Genomic DNA, 20,178 nt, shown 5'->3' with positions numbered 1-20,178 from the left:
TCCATCAAGTCCCGGAGCAGAGTTTCTCCTGATCATGTTTATGGCCCTATCAAGTTCCCGAGGCTGAAACGGAGCGTCAAGTGACGAGTCCACGTTACACAAATCCAAAACACAAGCGGGATCTGAGCCCACAAATGGAGGGGCGAGGCCATCAATAGAGCTCCTAATTTCTGTCTCTCTGCTCCTGGTATGCCAGCAATTCCATTGTAAGTTCTTTCTTGCATTTTTGAGAATGTATATCTGATATTCCATACATAGCCAATACTGGTAAAGCGGTTAATACTCGAGCAAAATTCCTCAAAATTAGCCCTCTTCTTGGAATTAATAGTTTTCCTAGCCACAGCACGCAGATGCTTGTATTCAATCCATGTGTGTATCGATTTGCTATGCTTAAAGGCCGTAAATGCTCGCCTTCTGTTCTGGATAACTTGGTCGCAATCTTTGTCCCACCATCTATGTGTAACCTTCCGTTTAGTTGTACAAGGTCGATTGGCCCCCGGTTCCCTTTTTCGACTTCTGCCAGATGCTCTGTCCACTGCTCCTCTTAAAATATCAATAAATTTACTATAATGTCCCTCGAAGTCCTTCCCGAAAGAGTCGATGAGTGGCAATAATTGGACTTCGTTCTGGGCTGCCGTATTGGAAGGACGTGGTCCGCTCTCGCTCTCCAGTTATTAATAAATTATAAGTTTTTAATTTCATTATACAAGTCGGTATTACTTCAAGTTAAGATCTCCGGAGTCATTAATCCGATCTACGTCGGCGCCCGTGTACCAACATAACTCGTGGACAATCGATACTTCATTTATCACAGCCATTGCAACGCCTGTTTATGGAGAGGCAGGCGAAGCTCCCACAACGCATTAACTCGGCCATTTTGTGTGGATAGAAATAAGAAGCTACCGCATGGTGATTTTATTTCCCGAAATTTGTCCTGAGGGAAGGAATCTTGTCATCAGCATCCTTAAGGAAGTAATAATTGAGAGATGAGATAAATAGAGAAGAATTTACTACTATAATCAATCCATAGAAAGGACGAAATAAGGATTTTCACACCTAAAATCGGAAAGGTTAGTTCCCAAAGGTAGCATGCTCGGCAGCGTTTAGTTTTTGAATAATTGATTCTAATTATGTTAAAATATTGATGAGAGAATCACTCATCCTTTGACTATCTACATAGGCTGACATTGGCTTACTCTATACATTCATATTGTACGTTAGTTTTAAAAAATGTTAGGAATAACAAATTTAAAAAAAAAAAGAAAGAAAGAAAAGAAAAAAAAATGTTTTTTCTATAATCAATAATGATTAAAATATTATTAAAAAAAAAAAAAGAATTTAAAAGAAAAGAAGAAAATTGTATTTTAAATAATTTTTTCAATTTTCAAAAATATGGAAGTATTCTTTTACTATATGTTGAAATAAATATAAGATCTATAAAATTTTGATTTTATATTCAATTTTCTAAGTTGTTGGTGTGTGTATTGTGCTTGGGGGATTATCATTCCTCCCTTGGATAACATAAATGGTAAACAACCACACTATTGTGGAGTGATCTTTTCATGGCGAATACATGTACAGATACTTTCATACTGGTGATCAAGGTCGAACACTGAGCACAAAGAGAATCAGATAGTATCCAACGAATAAGCCAAGACTTTTTCAAATAAATTAAAAATCTTAAATCATTCTTTTAATTTTAATAATAATGAACTCAGATCTGTTATAACCACTCGTACAAATTTGATATGGAATAATTAAAAAAAAAAATTATCTCTTTTGTATTAAAACGTACATTGTAATTATGAACGTAGTTTGGCTTTAATTTTATACACGCTCGATGTTCTTCCTGGTCATAATAATATTTGATTTATATAAATTATATGTGATGCTAAGGAAATTGAAATGAATGTTTGATATAATCTCAATTTCCTACCTGACTGAAATCGTACCTGAGATATATTGCTCAATCTGTGATATTGTGTTTTCTTATGCTGTGGATCTAATGTGATTTATCGAATATTATAAGAATTTACACTTTATACCTATTTATATATATATGTTGTTCTGTTTTTAATCGTGATAATTTGAATGTTAATTAATCAAATTTTATATACAATTAAATTATATAATTAAAATGATAAAAGACTTTTCATCATCGCTCAATAAGTAGACAAATAGATAAATAATTTGTATATTACTTTGGAAATTTAGTATAAAGATGAGTTATCTGAAATAAAAAAATAAAAACATTTTATATAAAAAGAAAAAAAATAATAAAATAATGAAGGGGCAAAGGAGTTAGCTTGGTAAATAGAATACTTTTCAGCGAACTTATTTACACTCAATACCCGTTCATCATTACATTGAATCTAAGTTCAGGATCTTTGAGTGTTACATTGAGTCTAATATGGCGTTAATAATTAATATGTGTTTATGTTGGGTGTTTTCTTAGTGGATAAGCAATAAGTTTTACACGAAAGGATACTCATTAAGATTAATTAATTAATTATTTATATTTTCCACAATTGTATATAGTAACTTTGCATTTTAAATTAAATTAAGAAGAGATTTATTCTATTTTCTACAATGTCAATCGATTGACTCACATATATATGCGTAAACTTGCTCTCAGGCGGGTTGGTAGTTTTGTGCCTCGAATCCGGACTCTATTTGAGCCGAAGTGTCACTCTGTTTCTCAAAAAGAGAATACAATAGTTAATAATAATTTCATAGTGTTACTTTGTATATTATTGGAGTAGTAACTTATGTTCAAATTTATATAGGTTATTGTCTAGTGGTCTCTCATGCAGTGATATATCTGAATTCATATATTCAAATTAAAATTTAGTTTAAAAATCACTAAGGGTGGGATTGAAAGAGGTAGTCGGGTTACTCTGACTCTGGCTCTGACTCTGATATTCACAATGTCAAGGCAAGAAACCAGAAGCTCCAGCAAACCATCTTCTGTAATCATGAGTAAGAATGCTAAATCTGTCCCAAATAAAGAAGGTAGATCAAGTAAGAAGCGTACTCAAGATTCTCCAACCAGAGACGTTATAAGTAAAGAGACATATTTTGTGGATCCATCTCCTTCCATGGATCGGAATTTGAATCAAGCAGAGCAGTTTCCGACCACTGTAGTTCAAGAGGTGATAATCTCCAACGAGAACGAACCCATCCTGTCCACTCAAAATAATGATCTGGAAGCAAACAGAATGGCCTTTATAAATTCTGCTTCGAATAACAGATATTCTTCAAGTATTGCTGGTCCATACGTGATATACATTGAAACCATGAGGGGCAATTCAGGATTTAACATAGGTAACTTGCACCCAATGAGTATAGGCCAAATGATATTCAATAAATCTAGCGAGGCTAACATGAAACATTTATATAATAACATATTGAATATAAGAAAAAAGGGTAAGAATATCGTTAGTATTAGCTTCAAGTCCTACGAAGAGGCCAATAGCTTTTTGGACAATAAGGAACTTCTTCCAATCGATTGGATGGCATACATTCCGAATTTCAAGCTGTTTCGCACTGGTGTCATCAGAAACGTTTCGTTGGATTTCGATATGAAAAATGTTTATGAAAGCTTAGAATTTAAGGAAAATCACCAAGGTAAAATAAACGTCAGAAACATAGAGAGACTTAAGTACATGGATCAAAAGGAAAATATACTTAGAGATTCATCTACAGTGAAAATCACTTTTGAAACTGATTTGTTACCGGAGTTTGTTTATTTATATAAGGTTAGATATAGGATTCTTCCGTACATAAATAAAGTACGAAAATGCAATAATTGTAGCAGATGGGGCCATTCGGCGAGAGTGTGTAGGGGAAAAAAGAGATGTGAGTATTGTGGCCAGGAGCACAATTCAGATGGCTGTAACGTGATCAATCCCAAATGTAGTAATTGCGGAGGAGAACATTCCTCATTGGATAAGAACTGTATGGCCTTCACTTATCACCAAATGATTAATCATGTGATGGCATATGCAAATTGTACTCAGTTCAATGCGAAAAGGCTTATTAAATCCAAAGGTATCTCGAATGTATCTCAAGTCCCTCATCTTTTTAGGTCATTAGCTTATAGTGGATGGTCACTTTATAGTCATGTAGATGACCTGATTAAAGAGAATAAAACAAAAAATAAAGGTTTAACAAATCCGAACAGATGTCCTTTTGGCAGACCTAAACAAAGATCAAAAATTATTAATCAACATTTGCATATAGACTTTGAATCCCCTACACAGGAAAGCAATGAGCCTCCTACCCAATCACGCGAAGGAGTTACATATTTAACTCAAGTTGAAAACAATGTGGATAATCCAACCTCGGAGAAGGAGCTGAGTATCCCACCGAGTTCTCGCAGGGGATCACAAGCGTCGAAGATTTCTTCAATCTCATCGAGAGACAAATTTGGTTCCTTGTCTCTGCAGGACCTCACCAGAACCCGTTTGTCTAAATCTTCATTGTATAATAAAAACTTAAATACTAATATAATTATGAATGATATTACAAAATTGATATATGCTGATCAATCAAATGAAAACAAAGTCAGGGAATTAATTTTTTATATAAACGCAATTCAGGAAGGTATTAATAATAAGTAGCGGTTCTATTGGAATTCTAAGTTGTTGGCATATCTGGTACTTGATCTTCCCTTATCGCTTTCAAAATATTACAGTGGAATTGCAGAGGTATCATTGGCAAAAAGCTAGAATTTTCCAATCTTATGAGCGATTATGATGTGATATGCCTTCAGGAAACTTGGCTCTCGGATAAGCACAAGTTTGATTTCAGTAATTTTTTCACTTTTAGAAATGATAGACCTAATAATGCTGTTGGGGAAGGAACGGCTATTTTAGTATCAAAAAATCTAGTAGTCAAAAAACATAGCATATTAATCCCTCAGCAATTAGGTTTTGAATACACAGCTATTTCAATATTAAATAAAGGTAAAGAGAATAGAGAATTAACAATTGTATCGCTCTATAGACCTCCTGATATACACACTAATAAGGCAAAGTGGAATGAACTTTTCAGTAGTATTCTCAATTCAGTTGATCATTCTAACCTTTGCATTTGTGGCGATTTAAATGCACAGAATCCCTTGTGGGGCTCATCTCATGTTAATGCGGTGGGAAGATACTTAGGAGAGGTGTTGGATGTCTCACCATTTATCATCTTAAACAATGGTTCAATCACAAGAATTTCGGCGAATCCAGACTATATTAGTTGTCCAGACTTAACACTGGCTTCTGAAAACCTTTGGATATTTGATTGGTCGACAGATATGGACCCAATGGGAAGTGATCACATGCCGATCAGTTTTGAAATTGATTTTGGTAATTCGTCATATACATATGGGAGGGATATTGATGTAAGGAACCGAACTAGAGGAAAACTTGACACCGTAAACATGAATAAGGAACTCCTGTTCGAAGGAATGGTTGAAGACATGAGGAACATAGTGGAATTACAGTTGTCAGGAAAAGATCTATATACCCAATGGTACAATAAAGTTTTGGATAAAGCACTAAGAGCAGGCGCCAGACTCATCGATGGCAAAGGCAATATCAAAGCGTTTGACTCAAAAACAAACAACTTTAAGAATAATAAACAGAAGATAAATAGGAAAAAGAGGAATAAACCCTGGTGGGATGATGAATGCACGAAAGCGGTTGAAAATAGGAAGAAAGCATTTAATTCACTTAAAAACAACTACTCGAGGATTACTCTCGCAACGTATAGAAAAATGGCTGAAGAAACAAGAAAAACAATAAGAAGAAGAAAAAGTGAAAATTTCAAAACTCTGGTGAATAATCTTAATTCCAATGTGGGTATAAAAAATTTCTGGAATACTGTTAATTATTTCAAAAAAGTGCTACACTTAATCAAATTAAACCTCCAGATGCATATAAGAATATAAAGATCTGGAACATGATCAACAACACTACTCCTCCGTGGGTACATCAAAGATTTGAGGAAATCAATGTCTCTAATAATGTAAATGATGAGGAATGGAATCTTCCATTAAAACTTCATGAAATGCAATCAATTGTATTTGCAACTAAGGATAGATGCGCACCGGGTCCTGACCTTTTCAACAATCCATTATTAAAATGCCTTCCAAAAGAAGCTATGGATTGTCTTCTACTAATATTCAATAAAATTATTGATGATGGCTCATTTCCATCAGAATGGCTTAATGTTGACATTTCGTTGATTCCAAAACCAAATAAGAACGATTTTAGACCGATCTCACTAACCTCTAATGTTCTTAAAATATATGAAAAGTTGCTACTGAAAAGATTCGATAGATTTATTGAAGTTAATAGAGTGTTGCCTAGATGTCAATTTGGTTTTAGAAAAGGCAGATCATGTGAAGATTGTCTGGCATTGGTTAATTTGGAGATTTATAAGGCGTTTTCGGAAAGGAGAATGACTGGAGCTTTATTCTTGGATATAAAAGCAGCATATGATAATGTGAATCGACAAATATTATTCTCAATTATTAACAGCCTTGGTATTCATTCCAAGATTAAAATAGCCATAAAAAATCTATTATTCCCTAGGAACGTAGATTTTTATGAATCAGGCTGTTGGATAACAAATAGGCGTATCCAAAAGGGGTTACCTCAGGGTTCTGCACTTAGCCCGGTTCTTTTTAACATTTATGTCAAGGACATTCTTTGGCAAATTCCTCATAATTGTAAAACTATTCAGTTTGCAGATGATATAGCAATATTATGTACGGATGATGATATAAACATAGTTAAAAGTTCTCTTGCGACAGCATTCTTAAATGTGGAAGGATGGCTGAACTCCATAGGATTGGATCTATCAATCTCTAAAACCCAAGCGATCATATTCAATAGGAAGAGGGAAACGCTAAATGAAGGTGAATTAAACTTAGATACAAGATCAATTAAGCTACAAAAAGAAGTTAGATATCTGGGATTAATTTTGGATGAGGGTCTGCGATGGAGGAGTCATATTCAGTCACTTAGAGTTAAAACGATGAAATATAATAATATTCTGAAGTGGTTGGCTGGATCTTCTTGGGGGATTGACCCGCGTCAGAGCTTGAGTTTTGTTAATGCGACCATTGGAGCACAGTTGGATTGGGGAAGCATGTGGTTTATTAGTGCTGCATGCTCTAATATTAGGGTTCTAGAAAAAATACTGTGTAGTGCTTTTAAGATAGCCATGGGTCTTCCTAGGTCGACCCCGAATAGAGTAGTATGGAATTTCAGTAATCAGAATTGTTTCATGAATAGAATTAGTCTTAAAACCGATAAATATATATGTAAACTTATTCAAATGAAAAGTAACGTCATAATCAATAAAATCAAAAATTTTCATACAGTAATTCAAACTAAACAAATAGCTAAAAGAAACATTCCATTTATAGTCAAAAGGTGGCCAGTAATTAAACCATTTGAAAAATTTCTGGCTAAATGGGATTTTCATCCTATTCATATATATCCTGTCCAGCAGGAGTTGGAAAAAGTAGAAGTTGATATCAGAACGGGTTACTTATCTTTACATTGTAATAATCCAAATAATGCTTTTGTCAATCTAATCAATTTTAACAGGGTATTTGATGATGAAATAACAATATATACAGACGGATCACGCACGGAGCTGAATGATGGAACATTTTTAGTTGGTAGTGGAATATTCATAAATAATTTTAACTCAATTTTTAAATATAAACTTAATTCTTATACAAGTAGTTTCTCGGCAGAATCAATAGCCATTAAAAAAGCAATAGACTTAGCAATTGTAAACGGGTGGAGACACGTTAATATTTGTTCGGACTCCCGGAGCAATTTGGATATCATTGGATCATCTTCTGAAATCTTCAGGAACACAATTAAAAAACTCAATCCTACTACTGAGGCAATTAGAGCGGGAATCATGCGCTTAAAGGAATCGGGGGGCTCTATAAGATTCACATGGTGTCCTGCACACAAAAATATTATTGGAAATGAAAATGCCGATAATGCGGCTAAGGAAGCTGCTTTAATAGGTGAAATAGTAGATAATCAAATTACATTCTCTGAAGTCATCTCTTCATTAAGAAATAGTTACGTCCAAATTCATTTGGATTATATGAATAGTATTAATATCGGAATGGGGAATTATTATATGAATGGCTTTGTAAATATTAATATCAAAACAATATCCAAGTTCGGTTTATCTAGGAAACTACAATGCATATTAATCAGATTGATTACGGGGTACCCGTATACTAATTCGGTTAAAAAGAAATTTGGTCTAAGGCAATCAACGGAATGCGAGTGTGGATTTGAGGTACAAGACTCCAATCATTTATTTTGGGCATGCCCTAATTATAATGACTCAAGAAAAATATTATACCGAAAACTTTTAGAATTTAAATGCCAGACTCCTTTTTCAATCGAATATGTAATATTGGTTATTAATAAAAATATAGCTAAAGCCATGGTCAGCTTTGTGGATGCAAGTAAAATTAAGATCTGATAGAATTAGCTAATATTAATGTTGAGCTGTTGCCAAGGGACTTTCCTTGCAGGTGTTACTGAGGAGAAAGGATTCCCAAGTTAAGAAAATATCATTGGAAGAGAAAGTTAAATATTCAAGACGTGATTTACCCCAACGATCATCGTCTTACAGAATTGGTAATTCTGGTACTGTGTCCCGTTGGGACAGAAATCCAAAGGGTAAAGAAGAAGAAGAAGAAGAAGAGTGGCAATAATTCAGCCTTAATATTACTATCCGACACTTCTTGGAACAGTGCCCAATCAGTTTTCTTCGAAGTAATTCTGTTGGTAATTTTCTTGTAAGGAAGGGTACAGATATCAAAACTGAATGAAATGGGGATGTGATCACTTCCCCATGCATCATCCAGCTGTAAATAATCAATTCTGTCCACAATACCTGCATTACCAAAAAGAAGGTCGATATTAGAATCACGCTGCCCGCATACGCCCGCTCTTGATTTGGTATCAACATTTATACAAAAGAAACCGGAATCCTGCATCACATTCAACAACGTTTCTCCACCGGAGCTAGTAATATCACAATTCCAATACGTATTATGCACGTTAAAGTCACCCAAGATAATAGCGTCTCCACCGATGTCAACATGTCGTCGTAGTGCATTCAAATCTCGAGCGTACACAACGCCACGAGGATGTCTATATACGGCAAGAATATTAAGATTGTTCTCAAGGTTCCTAGTTCTGATGCCAATAGTATCGTATCCAACGGGGGACTCATCAGAACCGATGATGGTTTTAAATTCGATTTGAGATCTCGCAGATATCGCCACGTCGCCACTACCAAGAGCATTAATACTATGCACTGTTTTAAATCCTGTAAAATATACACAGTTATTGTCACGACATTTCGTTTCAGTTAGAATAATTATGTCGTAATCCATTATATGTTTAGCCAACTCGTTTCTACAACTCTTGTATCCTCGACAGTTCCACATTAAAAGTTTGAATTTTACTATGCAAAGCGAGGAGTAACCCTCTCATTATAACCATTCATAGATGTCAAATGGTCATTGTCAGATCTATTAGATTCATTCATTCCATAATAACCTTCTGTGGCTGACTTACCCCTATCCTGTACATAATAGTTCATATACTGTTAAGGAAAATCTCCCGTATCTCCGGATCCCTGCGTATCAGTTGGAGCATGTCTGATACTACTTTTTGAACAGCTCGCCAGTCCCGGGGCTCACGGTCCTCGCGAGATAACATAATCTCCCCCATGGTGGAAGGAAAACAAGGTGTGCTCTTGCGCATAACCAATGAGCGCGTGGGTCCAAATCGGTGACATTGATTTATTAGCCAATAACATTAAGACCGCAATTTTTCAAATGAGATTAAAATTTTATTCCTGTTCTATATATAATGCAATTTTATTTTATATAATTAATTGTAAGTAAAGAAAAAAGATATATAAAGGAATATTAAAATTAATGTAAAGGAAGGATGAATTGTACAATATAAAATATGTGTGAGAAAAAGATAAATAATATATTATGGATATAAGATAGGTTTATTTAAATGCAACAAAAAATTAACATGGCACGCTGGTATTTCAGTACATAAATTTTGAAACTTTTTTGTATAAACGTTTGTTTTTTACATCAGATACTAACTTTTTATTTAATTCTCGTAATGTAATGTGCGTTCTTGTACGAACAAGACATAACATAACTTCTTCAGGTATACCATACTCTTTCGGCACTTTTTCCATTGTTAATTTAGTTACAGTCTTAAAAATCCATCTACTTTTAGATAAGGTAGTTCCGTGAAATTCTTCAAAAATTTTATTCATAATAAACGCTGCTTCAATGAAATGATCAGAGGGATAAATCAAATGACCATCTGATAATGTTGAAACCCAATCGGGCTTATGCGGTGAAAATTGAACATTTTTTGTATAGTTTCCCAAAAAACTATATTGAAGACGAAACCTATAAGCTACATAACCTGCTATATAGACAAGAGCTTCACCTTCAATAATCTCTTCGATCATTCTCTGTCTGTCTTCAGGAAAATCTACAGTAATTAAAGATAAAAATAAAGTTTTAATAATGCAATAAAAGTATAAATAAATATAAAAAATGACACCTATAAAATTTAAAGTTTACAATAAAAATTTTTATTAATAACGCATATTATTCAATTATTGTATGTACTTATAAAATAAGAATGTATAATTATGTTAATTTCAATCCTGTATTATATATACTCTATAGAGGATAATCTTTTCCGTCGAAGCTGCATGATTTTTAAATGCAAAATGTCAACTCAATAATGTAATAAGTACAAATATTCTTCTACTCACTATTAATTTTTGCTACAAATATTATGATAAATGATTACATCTGTTTATTTCACGTTTAACTATATTGAAACGATAAATATATTCTATTTTGTGCAAATGGAATATATTAACGCAAAATTATATTTTTCAATTAAATTCTATGTATAAAGTAATACACCCGTACCGTCTAACCCTTCTTCAATAAAATCGAATTCGTTGAATTCAGCGTTAAAGCAAGCAGCTTCTTCATCAACTTCAACTTGTTGCTTTCCTACCGTAGATTCTAAGGCATATGTCATCATTTCATCTGTCCTGTCGTTGAAATCTATCAAGGCAAAATCCTCATCTTTTTCAGTGTTTCGTTTTTCAGGAAGTATATCAGCAGAATGTTTTCGTAAGATATACCATCTTAATCTATACTGAAAATTCAAGGCTGATGGCTGGTCATTCGTTGCACCCATAGATCTTAGGTAAGAGAAAAGATTTTCTAAACAATCCTGCGTCAATCGGTTTGTTAAAATAAAAGATATTTTAAAAGTTGTTGTATTAAAATTTTGTTGCAAGTACAGCAACAACTGTTGAAGAGAATTATTATTTAGAATAACTCCTTTTTGAAACGGGAGTAATGACTTGTGATTGCCAACTCTCATGGTAAGCATTGTATTTGTCACTTTATTCAGAATTTCATTCTGACGCTCTAAATTTAATCCATAAGGCTCTTTACCAGGTCTATATCCTTTGGATACTTTACTGTTAAATATATCAAACCACGCATCTATTAATTCTATAAATTCAGAAGCCACATCATAATTATCTTGACTTAAAAATCCATGTTTACCACACCATAAAATAGCTCGTGCAGTTGTCTTGGAGAACAGTTTAGCAGCTGTAGATACCTTTTGTCTATTTGATCCGGAAACATCTAAATGTCTTTGAGTGATTGTGAAAAGAACTTTTAAATCTCTGTTTTCATTTACGGATAAAGCTTCTTCTACACAATCTTTTGAAACAAATTTTTCATTTACAAAAGCCATTATCCAGAAAGTGATTCCTTAGTAACTTTAACAAGTGAGGTCCATCGTTAAAAACAAAAACTTTGTACTTGTCATTACATGGATGTTGAAAATAAGAATTTTGTGAACTTCCAATTCCTACGTTTATATTATTCAAAACTTTAGTATTTGTTGGACCTAAATCACATGTAAAAGCAACTACAATGTAAGTAGCTTCATACAATTCTGATATTACATTATTCACGATATTCTTACTAAGAGGTTTATCGTAGTCATAAAAAATAATTTGTTTCCACTTATGAAATAGGCCTCTGACCATACCAACTTGTACTGTCTTGTGTGGTCCTATGACTTTTTCTTTCTTTTTATCTATTTCCATTTTTTGAGAAATATATATTTCATCGAAGCATATAACGCAAAGTCTTTCATGCAACTGCAACAATGGCGCTTTTTTCTTCATTAAAAAAATAATTTCAGATAAAATTCCATTTTTTAACTCCATGCGAGATGCCCAATTCCTAAGTGTGGATAATCCTGGTAGCGGGTAGTGATTTTCTCTTAAAAAGCGATATGCTTTTGGACTTATGCTTCTTAAGGTTATTGCAGCAGATATGTCTTCAAGACCCCACTTTACTCTTTTTCTTTTATTATTCATTAAAAGGTCAATTTGTTTCGGAGTAAATATCTTTTTGAGCGCATTTTGGACATTTTCTATTACGCGTTTTGTAACTGTCTTTTCTGTTTGCAATCGTTTTACTTTTTTCATAAGCAAATTGTTTTTCTTGTTCGTTCTACTTAATTTCTTTTTCAAATCTTGAATTATTATTTGTGTGCTTATCATTGTATCATTACTTGTACTTCTGAAAGTAAAATAAATTAAAATATTAAACAATATTCAATAATCTCTTGTATAGCAATAAAGTCGTGAACACGCATGAAATCAATAACATCATACCCAATATTTTCTTGTGAAGATTGGACAAAACATGTTTCTACTTTATCTTCCGTTAAAATGTCGATCAAATTAGTCTCAGACTCACTAAACCTGTTTTTGCTGTTAAAAGAGAAATTACTTTTAAATATAATTTTAAATATAATTACAATCTTTACATTATAAGAAAACATTTTATATAATAAAATGATACACACCTGCTGTTTTCACTAACATTTATCATATTCTGTTGATTTTGCACTTCCTTCAGCACTTCTCCATTCACTAGTGGCAAATTTTCTGTTGGAATTGCATGATCACGAAGTTTCTTCTTAGGCGAGTAGTTTTCGCAGTTTACTAAATAAGCTGGCATTGGTTTATAACAGCTTGGTGTAAAGTGGACAGAGCATATGCGAGCTACAAAAAGGAATTTAAATGAAAAAAAAATTAGAAATGCCTCAATATTATAATTTATATGTATTCAAATAAATACTGTACCGTTTTTCAGGTTAACTTTTTTTTTCTTTGAAACTTGCATCCATTTTAATGCAGTTTCTTCATCCTTTGGATAAGAGAAAAATTGAATATTTTTCCCTTTTGAACTATCGCTTTTATTTTTGCATCCAATTGCACTACACATAGGCATTTTAAAAGATTTTTAAGACGAAATATATTCACCGTATACAAAGTGTATATATATATATATATATATATATATATATACACACAATATGGCGCTTATTTGGACCTCCGCCATGTCTGCGCAGAACATGCTGAATTTCGACCCCCGGGAAGAGCACACCTTGTTTTCCTTCCACCATGATCTCCCCCTCCTCCGGAGGAGCCACACGCCAGTGTCACCAATGCAAGACCCCGCCTTTCCTTATTAATTTCTCCAGCACGCAGATCAATTGTCTATAATAATTAGAAGGGGGCCCGTCACCACGGGGTCTCCTCAACTTAGTATAATCAATATGTCGATGACGATGGGTCGCCGCTCCTCCCGACCAAGCCGTAACAGTAGGGCCGGACAACCGATCCCTCTCAGAGGGGCCATCACGTTTTACCACCTCTGAGTAAGATGTATTTACAATAGGACACAGATTCGGCCAATTCTCCCGGTTCACCACCATGTCCCGAGAGAACGTAGAAGATCTGCTCTCCTCCTCAATCAGGCGCCTAGCACTATAAAAAGAAATGTTTTTATACGCCATTACAACATTAATGTTCTTATTTCTTTGAAAAACAGGGCATTGTTTAAATGTAGATTGTGCTGACCACCACAATTACGACACTTGACTGGTCCGTTACATTCTCTGTGGGCTTTATCTCCGCAAACAATGCATTGAGTCTCACTCTTACATGAAACCTTGGTATGACCAAACCTATAACAATTAAAACACTGCCTTGTCTGAGGAACGAACGGTCTAACCTTAAGACCAATGTTATTATTAAAAATTTTTAGGTCTCTAACACCAGCTCCCTTGAAGGTAACGATGATATTATCCGTTTCTGCTAGAACCGACCTTTTCTCCTCACTAATCCATTTACGTCGATACATACGCTCAACTCCAATGATACTTGTTCTATCCTGAATTACCGACCACAAGTCTTCTATCGACAAAGGCCAATCAGATATGACGCCCCTACTAATCATGGCCCGTTGTTCTATAAAGGATTTTAATTTTTTTGGTTCCGGAATTTTTTCGATCTTTTCCAAGGCTAAATTCGCATCGATATAATCTTTAAATTCAGCTTCCGCGGTAAACTGATTCAACATATCTATCGTCGTCAGGCTAATACGATATTCTGATAGCAACATCCAAATTTTAATGAGGTTTTTACCTTTTCTCGAAGACGTTTGATCAGGAGAAAGCTTTAATGTGATTTTTGTTTTCCCTCGAAAACTGCTATCGTACCTTGCAATCGTGGTCTGCACGTGTTGTGTACATTTCTTCAAATGTGTACCGATAACCGTATATATCTCTCTGTTATGTTGTGTATCTGAGGGCGCACTGGGCTCAATTGTATCACGTGAAAGTATGTCGGAGGCCACGTTGTCCTTAATATTATCTCGAGGCACTGATTTTGCCTTGTCGTCATTATTACTATTTTTACTTTTATTTCCCGGAGCCGCATGGTTTATTAAAAAGTCGCGGGGCCGGTTGTCATTACTATTAGTAGCATTACTTAATTCTATATCCATGGCATCTTCCGAGACACCTTCATGAGAATAAGTCGATATATTGCGCCTTTTGTTAATCTCCTCGTCCCTGTGCCTTCTTGAAGAAACGCTTTTACGGTCCTTCACGATACTCCATTCTGTTGTAGCCGGATGCTCCTTTTCCATAAATTCCTTGATGGCAGAATCAAAGGCCTGCTCCGAGACACTAATTTTCATTTTCTTGTGAGCATTCTCTGAAGTTACATCGCTAGAGACACACGGGCTATCACCCGTAGGCTGCCCTTCAACAGGCTCAGCCATAATTATTTGTTAAAGCTAATCAAGCAAAGCTCCCCCTCCGAAGGGGGAGCGTAAAATATAATTATTTACACAGCAACCCCCCGAATAAGTGGAGGAAAACAGCACCAAACACAAAAAAAAACCAATCTATAGACACTATGGAAGGAAAGGGAAGCTCGGATAGCTAGGCGGAACAATCACAAAATACGTCCGTCTCGTATGGCGGTCACAACCGAACCGAGTGCTCTGTTTTGAGCAGTATAGGTTAAAGGAATATGTGTCAGAAATTATAAGGTAATTCAATCTCTGCACTCTCGAGGGTCACTATATTTTGACGATACACTCAGGAAAAACAAGAAAAATTAAATTTACATCTGTTATATGGCTGCGTACAACTTGGAGCAGGCTCACATTGTTTACTATCTCCACTACTCCAGACCCCAGCCCCAGACCCCAGCCCCCATCCAGTCTTCGGGTGCGTTCGGGGAGACACTATTAACGCTACAAACGCTAACGCTATCTGAACTGTTCGTAGAGCCAATAGCGCGGTAATGATAGCGAGTTCCGTGAACAGCTATAGCGTAGCAAACACTGTTGGGCAGTTGATTAGCCACTGCCAGCGATATTAACAAAATGTTTATATATATATTAATAATTATTTATGTTAACAATGTTACTTAGTATATTTATTATTATTTTTCTTTATATATATATGATACTTATTTGTTTATATTTATTTTATATTCAATATTTTAATAATTATAAAATGATTATTAAACAATTAAATTTTTCAATGAAAATTGAAATTATTGAAGTTCACAAAATAAAAATTATTAAAATTATTTACGATCTTATTAAATAAATTTTTTAATTTTTAAATAAATTAAATAATAATTAATAAGTCCTATATATTACTTTTTAATTAAAATAATTTTATATGTAATAAAATAAAATAATTTAAACAATTTCCTATAAATTTTTATTTTGTTCCATTTTTCTATCTCAATTCAAAATCAAATTAATTATTAATTTATATTTATTTTACATAATAATATTATATGTTTGAAGCTTATGCCTAATATAATTTTTTTATGTAAATTTATGTTCTTTTGCACTATGTCGTATACTGTCGCTCTTGAATTGCATTATTTAAACTAAAATTTTAAAATAATATATGATTACGTTATCAATTTAATTGATAATTAATAATGATACTTAAGTCGTTTACATATTTGCAATTGGTACAGAAAAGGATTGCATTTAAAGACAAACAGTACATGCAGTCTAATGAATCAAAATAGTATATATTATTATATACATATTTTGATGAAAAATAATATTAAACTTAAAGATCCAGTCTTGATCACTTTGATAGAAATATATTAATGAAATATTTCACAGAAACTTTCTCTCTCTCTCTCTCTCTCTCTCTCTCTCTCTCTCTCTCTCTCTCTCTCAATGAAGAGAGATTTTTAATTAAATATTTTCATTAGGACATATAAACAATTTCTTATTTTCTTCTTTCAAGATCACGCATAAATTTTCTCTAACCTTAAAAGAGAGATAGCACGTGATGTTTAAACAGACAATGGTGGGGATTGAGCCAAACACTATCCATGCACTACCTCTGAAGCAGTAGCATGGATAGCGCGCGTTTATGACGTCAAACGCTACGGACAGTGACGTTATCATAATTTTGATAGCGCTATCCAGCGTCTCCGCGAACAGCGGTAGTGCTGCGTAGCGCTAATAGTGAGCTCCCCGAACGCACCCTTCGTATGGGTACAAGATGGTGGATAGCAGTCATGGTGGGGGGACCATTGGCGCATCTTTGATTATAGATCTTTACACCTGAGGACACTCGGGTGAGGAATCTGAACGCATCTCTGCACTGGCGCAACAGGTTAGAGTAAGACAAAAATATTTTTTCTCACTCTAAGCCCGGATCTACAATAGGAGTGTGTTCGAGGAGACGCTAGCGCTATCAGCACTTTGAGCATAACATTGTATAACGAGGAGGAATGCCAGCACTGAAAGTGTGTCCAAGATCTGTGCGAGAGAGAAAGGTATATCATGATACTTGCTCTCTCTGCGCATGCGTCAAACGCTATATGTACAATGGCTGGCATTGGGTGTTTACGATAATGGCTATCGGAGTAATTTTCTCTAGGAATGAACGTTATAATAGAAACGTTATAATAGAACGTTATAATAGAAACTTGATAGACAAATTAATAAATAAAATATTTGTAAATAAAATAATCTCTGATATTACTTTAGACAATACTTTAAAAATACTTGATTGTGTTACATATAATTACTATTTTAAAGTTAATAATCTTATCATACATTAAAAACAGATTATTTTTAATTGTAATAATCAAATTATTTATGTCGTACTTTTTAGGTTACCTGCTACAAACTCACGGAACTCGCAACTCGCAACTTGCTCGTGATGATTTGGCTATACCGGAATTACCGGACAGCATTGAGTTGTCACGAATCATGATGATAGTAGATGGTTGTGCTTATCATATATTTCGGTCCTAGAGAAAATTACTCGGATAGCCAATGGCTTAGTTTACATCGTCAAAACCTTAGTACGCGTATTAAGTTTGGTGCGCACCAAAGCCTTAGTACGGGCGCGTTTACATCGAATGTACTAAGCATGTACTGTGAAAAATATAATACAAATTTAATTCATGTTGATGTCTCCTACTAAGACATTTTCACACCGGTTTTTAGATTTTAGCACTGAGGTTATGCTCAATTGCTAAATTCTCTCTAAAATGCGTTTTATGCGTTTACATCGACATTTGTATCACTTGGTACGCGTATCAGTTTAGTACGATACTCCTACTTGATACGCTCGTACCAAATTGATCCGGCAGCGTTTACATCGTGCGTACTAAATATTTAGTACGAATTTGATACGAATATGGTACCTGATACGCGTATCAAATGCACGATGTAAACTAAGCCATTATCGTAAACACCCATTGTATGTTCACACACACATACAATTCGTAATTAAGTACAAAAGTGCACAAGAAGTGCACAAGAAGTGTTGAAACTGCGGTGCAGATAATGATATTAACGCATGCACAGAGAAAGCGAGTATCATGATATACCTTTCTCTCTCGCACAGATCTTGGACACACTTTCGGTTTACACGAAACCATAGCAATTCCTCCTCCATGTATATATACTCAAAGTATCAGCATCAGTTTATGCCTTTGAGTATATATACATGGAGGAGGAATTGATATGGTTTCATGTAGACCGAAAGTGTGTCCAAGATCTGTGCGAGAGAGAAAGATATATCATCCCAGCTAACCATTTGCTGCCAAATTGTCAGCAGACTGCTAAAAATTTCTTGCGGAATCAGGCTGCCAAAACCATGGCCTACTGTGTCCTTGAGTGCGCCCCAATTGTAAGCAAAAATTTTTATCAAATTCTGATATCAAATTGGGTGTAAGGCCGAAGGCAGAGAACGAGACGTAGGTGTCGTAGTCATAGTCGTAGGGTAAGACAAAGAAAAACGTAAGTCGTAATATACTACTATTCTAGAATAGTATACTACTACATGTATGACTTACGTTTTTTTCTGCCTTACCCTACGACTACGACTACGACATCTACGTCTCGTTCTCTGCCTTTGGCCTAACACTAGAGCAGATCTGTCACTAGCAATACAATGACAAATTCACGCAGCAAATTGAGAACAGATGTTGCAACGTAAACTCACAGCAGATTTGCACCAAATATCCCAGGTAGCAAGCCCACGTCATTTTGACGTCCCAAAATGGTCATATCTGGTCACATGTCGTCAAAATGACCATTTTTTTACATGACCTAAAATTGACGTCATGATGACGTCATTTTGAAATCATATTTCCGTCATAATGACGATTATTTTCCCAGACAGCACACATCCAAAATCGGGACATAAAGACGTCATTAAGACATATTTTAGACACGGTCTAAAGCGGTGTCTATACAATGAGATTTAAGGCGTAAGGCATAAGCATATTATATAAGCATATTATATTCAACTTTAAGAGAATTTTTTTAAGAAAACATTTAGATATCTTGGAAATAATTTTAAAATGGTCAAATTAACCATTTGAACGCTTCAAAGTCTTAGTGCTAAATAAATCGCAATTTCCATCAAATTATAAAGGTTATGGAAAAAGTTAAATTTAACAATGAAATTAATAAGTAAATAAGTTAATATGCTATTTATTTTTAATGTGTTTTGCAAAATTTAATTGCTTTTATAAAAAATAATATAATTGCGACAGTTTATAACATATAGGTATATGTAGACAATAACAAGTATCCATATCAATGATTCAAACTGGCGTAGCAGATAGAGTACAAGGATTTGTAATCCTAAGGTCCCGGGTTCAAAACTTACCAGCGGCAAGTAAGAGTAAAATAAAATTATATAATTTAAATTTAATTAATTAATAAAAATTTGTCCCAAATTTAGTATGTACTGTTGATAAGAATAATTAAAAAAAAAGAAATTTTTATTTTATTTTTTTATCTCTAGTTGCAGTTTAAAGATATCCGATTTAAGAAATCTTTTAGATATTAGTTTCATGATATCTTTCTGTTCTCAAAAAACGACGCATTGGTTAGCATTCTGACATTATATGTTATCTTTTAGAAGTCTCTTTATGTTATCATTTTCAGAAACAGGATATCTTTTAGAGATCTTTTTGACAACATATTGTTTACGTCATTCTATGACGTCAAAATACGGTACATTTCATGACGTCAGGAATTTGTGACATTCGATCGTCATTTTAACGTCATAAGGGCGTCATTTCGTGACGTCAAGAATAGTCAGTAAATGACCATTTTGGGACGTCAAAATGACGTGAGCTTGCTACCTGGGATGCAGCAGATCTGTATTC

The 20,178-nt window shown here is 34.2% G+C and overlaps 2 protein-coding genes across 8 annotated transcripts; both read right to left on the bottom strand.

The window, feature by feature from the left end:
- Positions 1-1,697: 1,697 nt before the first annotated feature.
- On the bottom strand, positions 1,698-9,976 carry LOC105841052. 5 transcript variants are annotated; one of them, XM_036282553.1, is made up of 4 exons: positions 9,627-9,976; positions 8,938-9,375; positions 3,035-3,203; positions 1,698-2,967 (listed from the first exon to the last, which is right to left on the bottom strand). In XM_036282553.1, the coding sequence occupies exons 1-3, from the start codon at positions 9,649-9,651 to the stop codon at positions 3,058-3,060; spliced, it is 609 nt and encodes a 202-aa protein (XP_036138446.1). In that variant the 5' UTR covers positions 9,652-9,976; the 3' UTR covers positions 1,698-2,967; positions 3,035-3,057. The 5 variants fall into 5 exon arrangements, with proteins under 5 accessions (XP_036138446.1, XP_036138443.1, XP_036138445.1 ...); XM_036282550.1 differs by lacking the exon at positions 9,627-9,976 and having other exon boundaries at positions 8,938-9,620; XM_036282552.1 differs by lacking the exon at positions 9,627-9,976 and having other exon boundaries at positions 1,698-2,697; positions 8,938-9,620.
- A 3,644-nt stretch (positions 9,977-13,620) lies between these two features.
- On the bottom strand, positions 13,621-15,594 carry LOC118644312. Of its 3 annotated transcripts, none has more exons than XM_036282549.1 (2): positions 14,709-15,594; positions 13,621-13,974 (listed from the first exon to the last, which is right to left on the bottom strand). In XM_036282549.1, the coding sequence occupies exons 1-2, from the start codon at positions 15,272-15,274 to the stop codon at positions 13,647-13,649; spliced, it is 894 nt and encodes a 297-aa protein (XP_036138442.1). In that variant the 5' UTR covers positions 15,275-15,594; the 3' UTR covers positions 13,621-13,646. The 3 variants fall into 3 exon arrangements, with proteins under 3 accessions (XP_036138442.1, XP_036138441.1, XP_036138440.1); XM_036282548.1 differs by having other exon boundaries at positions 13,832-14,457; positions 14,635-15,594; XM_036282547.1 differs by having other exon boundaries at positions 13,871-13,974; positions 14,068-15,594.
- Between the last annotated feature and the right edge of the window lie 4,584 nt (positions 15,595-20,178).

The sequence above is a fragment of the Monomorium pharaonis genome, chromosome 2 (genome assembly GCF_013373865.1).
Source record: "Monomorium pharaonis isolate MP-MQ-018 chromosome 2, ASM1337386v2, whole genome shotgun sequence".
In the NCBI taxonomy this organism is placed as follows: domain Eukaryota; kingdom Metazoa; phylum Arthropoda; class Insecta; order Hymenoptera; family Formicidae; genus Monomorium; species Monomorium pharaonis.
Note: the sequence above shows the minus strand (reverse complement) of the source record. Positions and strands in the feature narration are given on the sequence as shown.

Coding starts and splice junctions, on each gene's coding strand:
- LOC118644312 (XM_036282547.1), bottom strand. CDS start 15,274: ATGGCTGAGCCTGTTGAAGGGCAGCCTACGGGTGATAGCCCGTGTGTC.
- LOC105841052 (XM_036282550.1), bottom strand. CDS start 9,496: ATGTGGAACTGTCGAGGATACAAGAGTTGTAGAAACGAGTTGGCTAAA. Junction 3,204..8,937: donor CCTTCTTTTTGGTAATGCAG/GTATTGTGGACA, acceptor GTTTGCTTCCAG/ATCATTATTTTGAGTGGACA.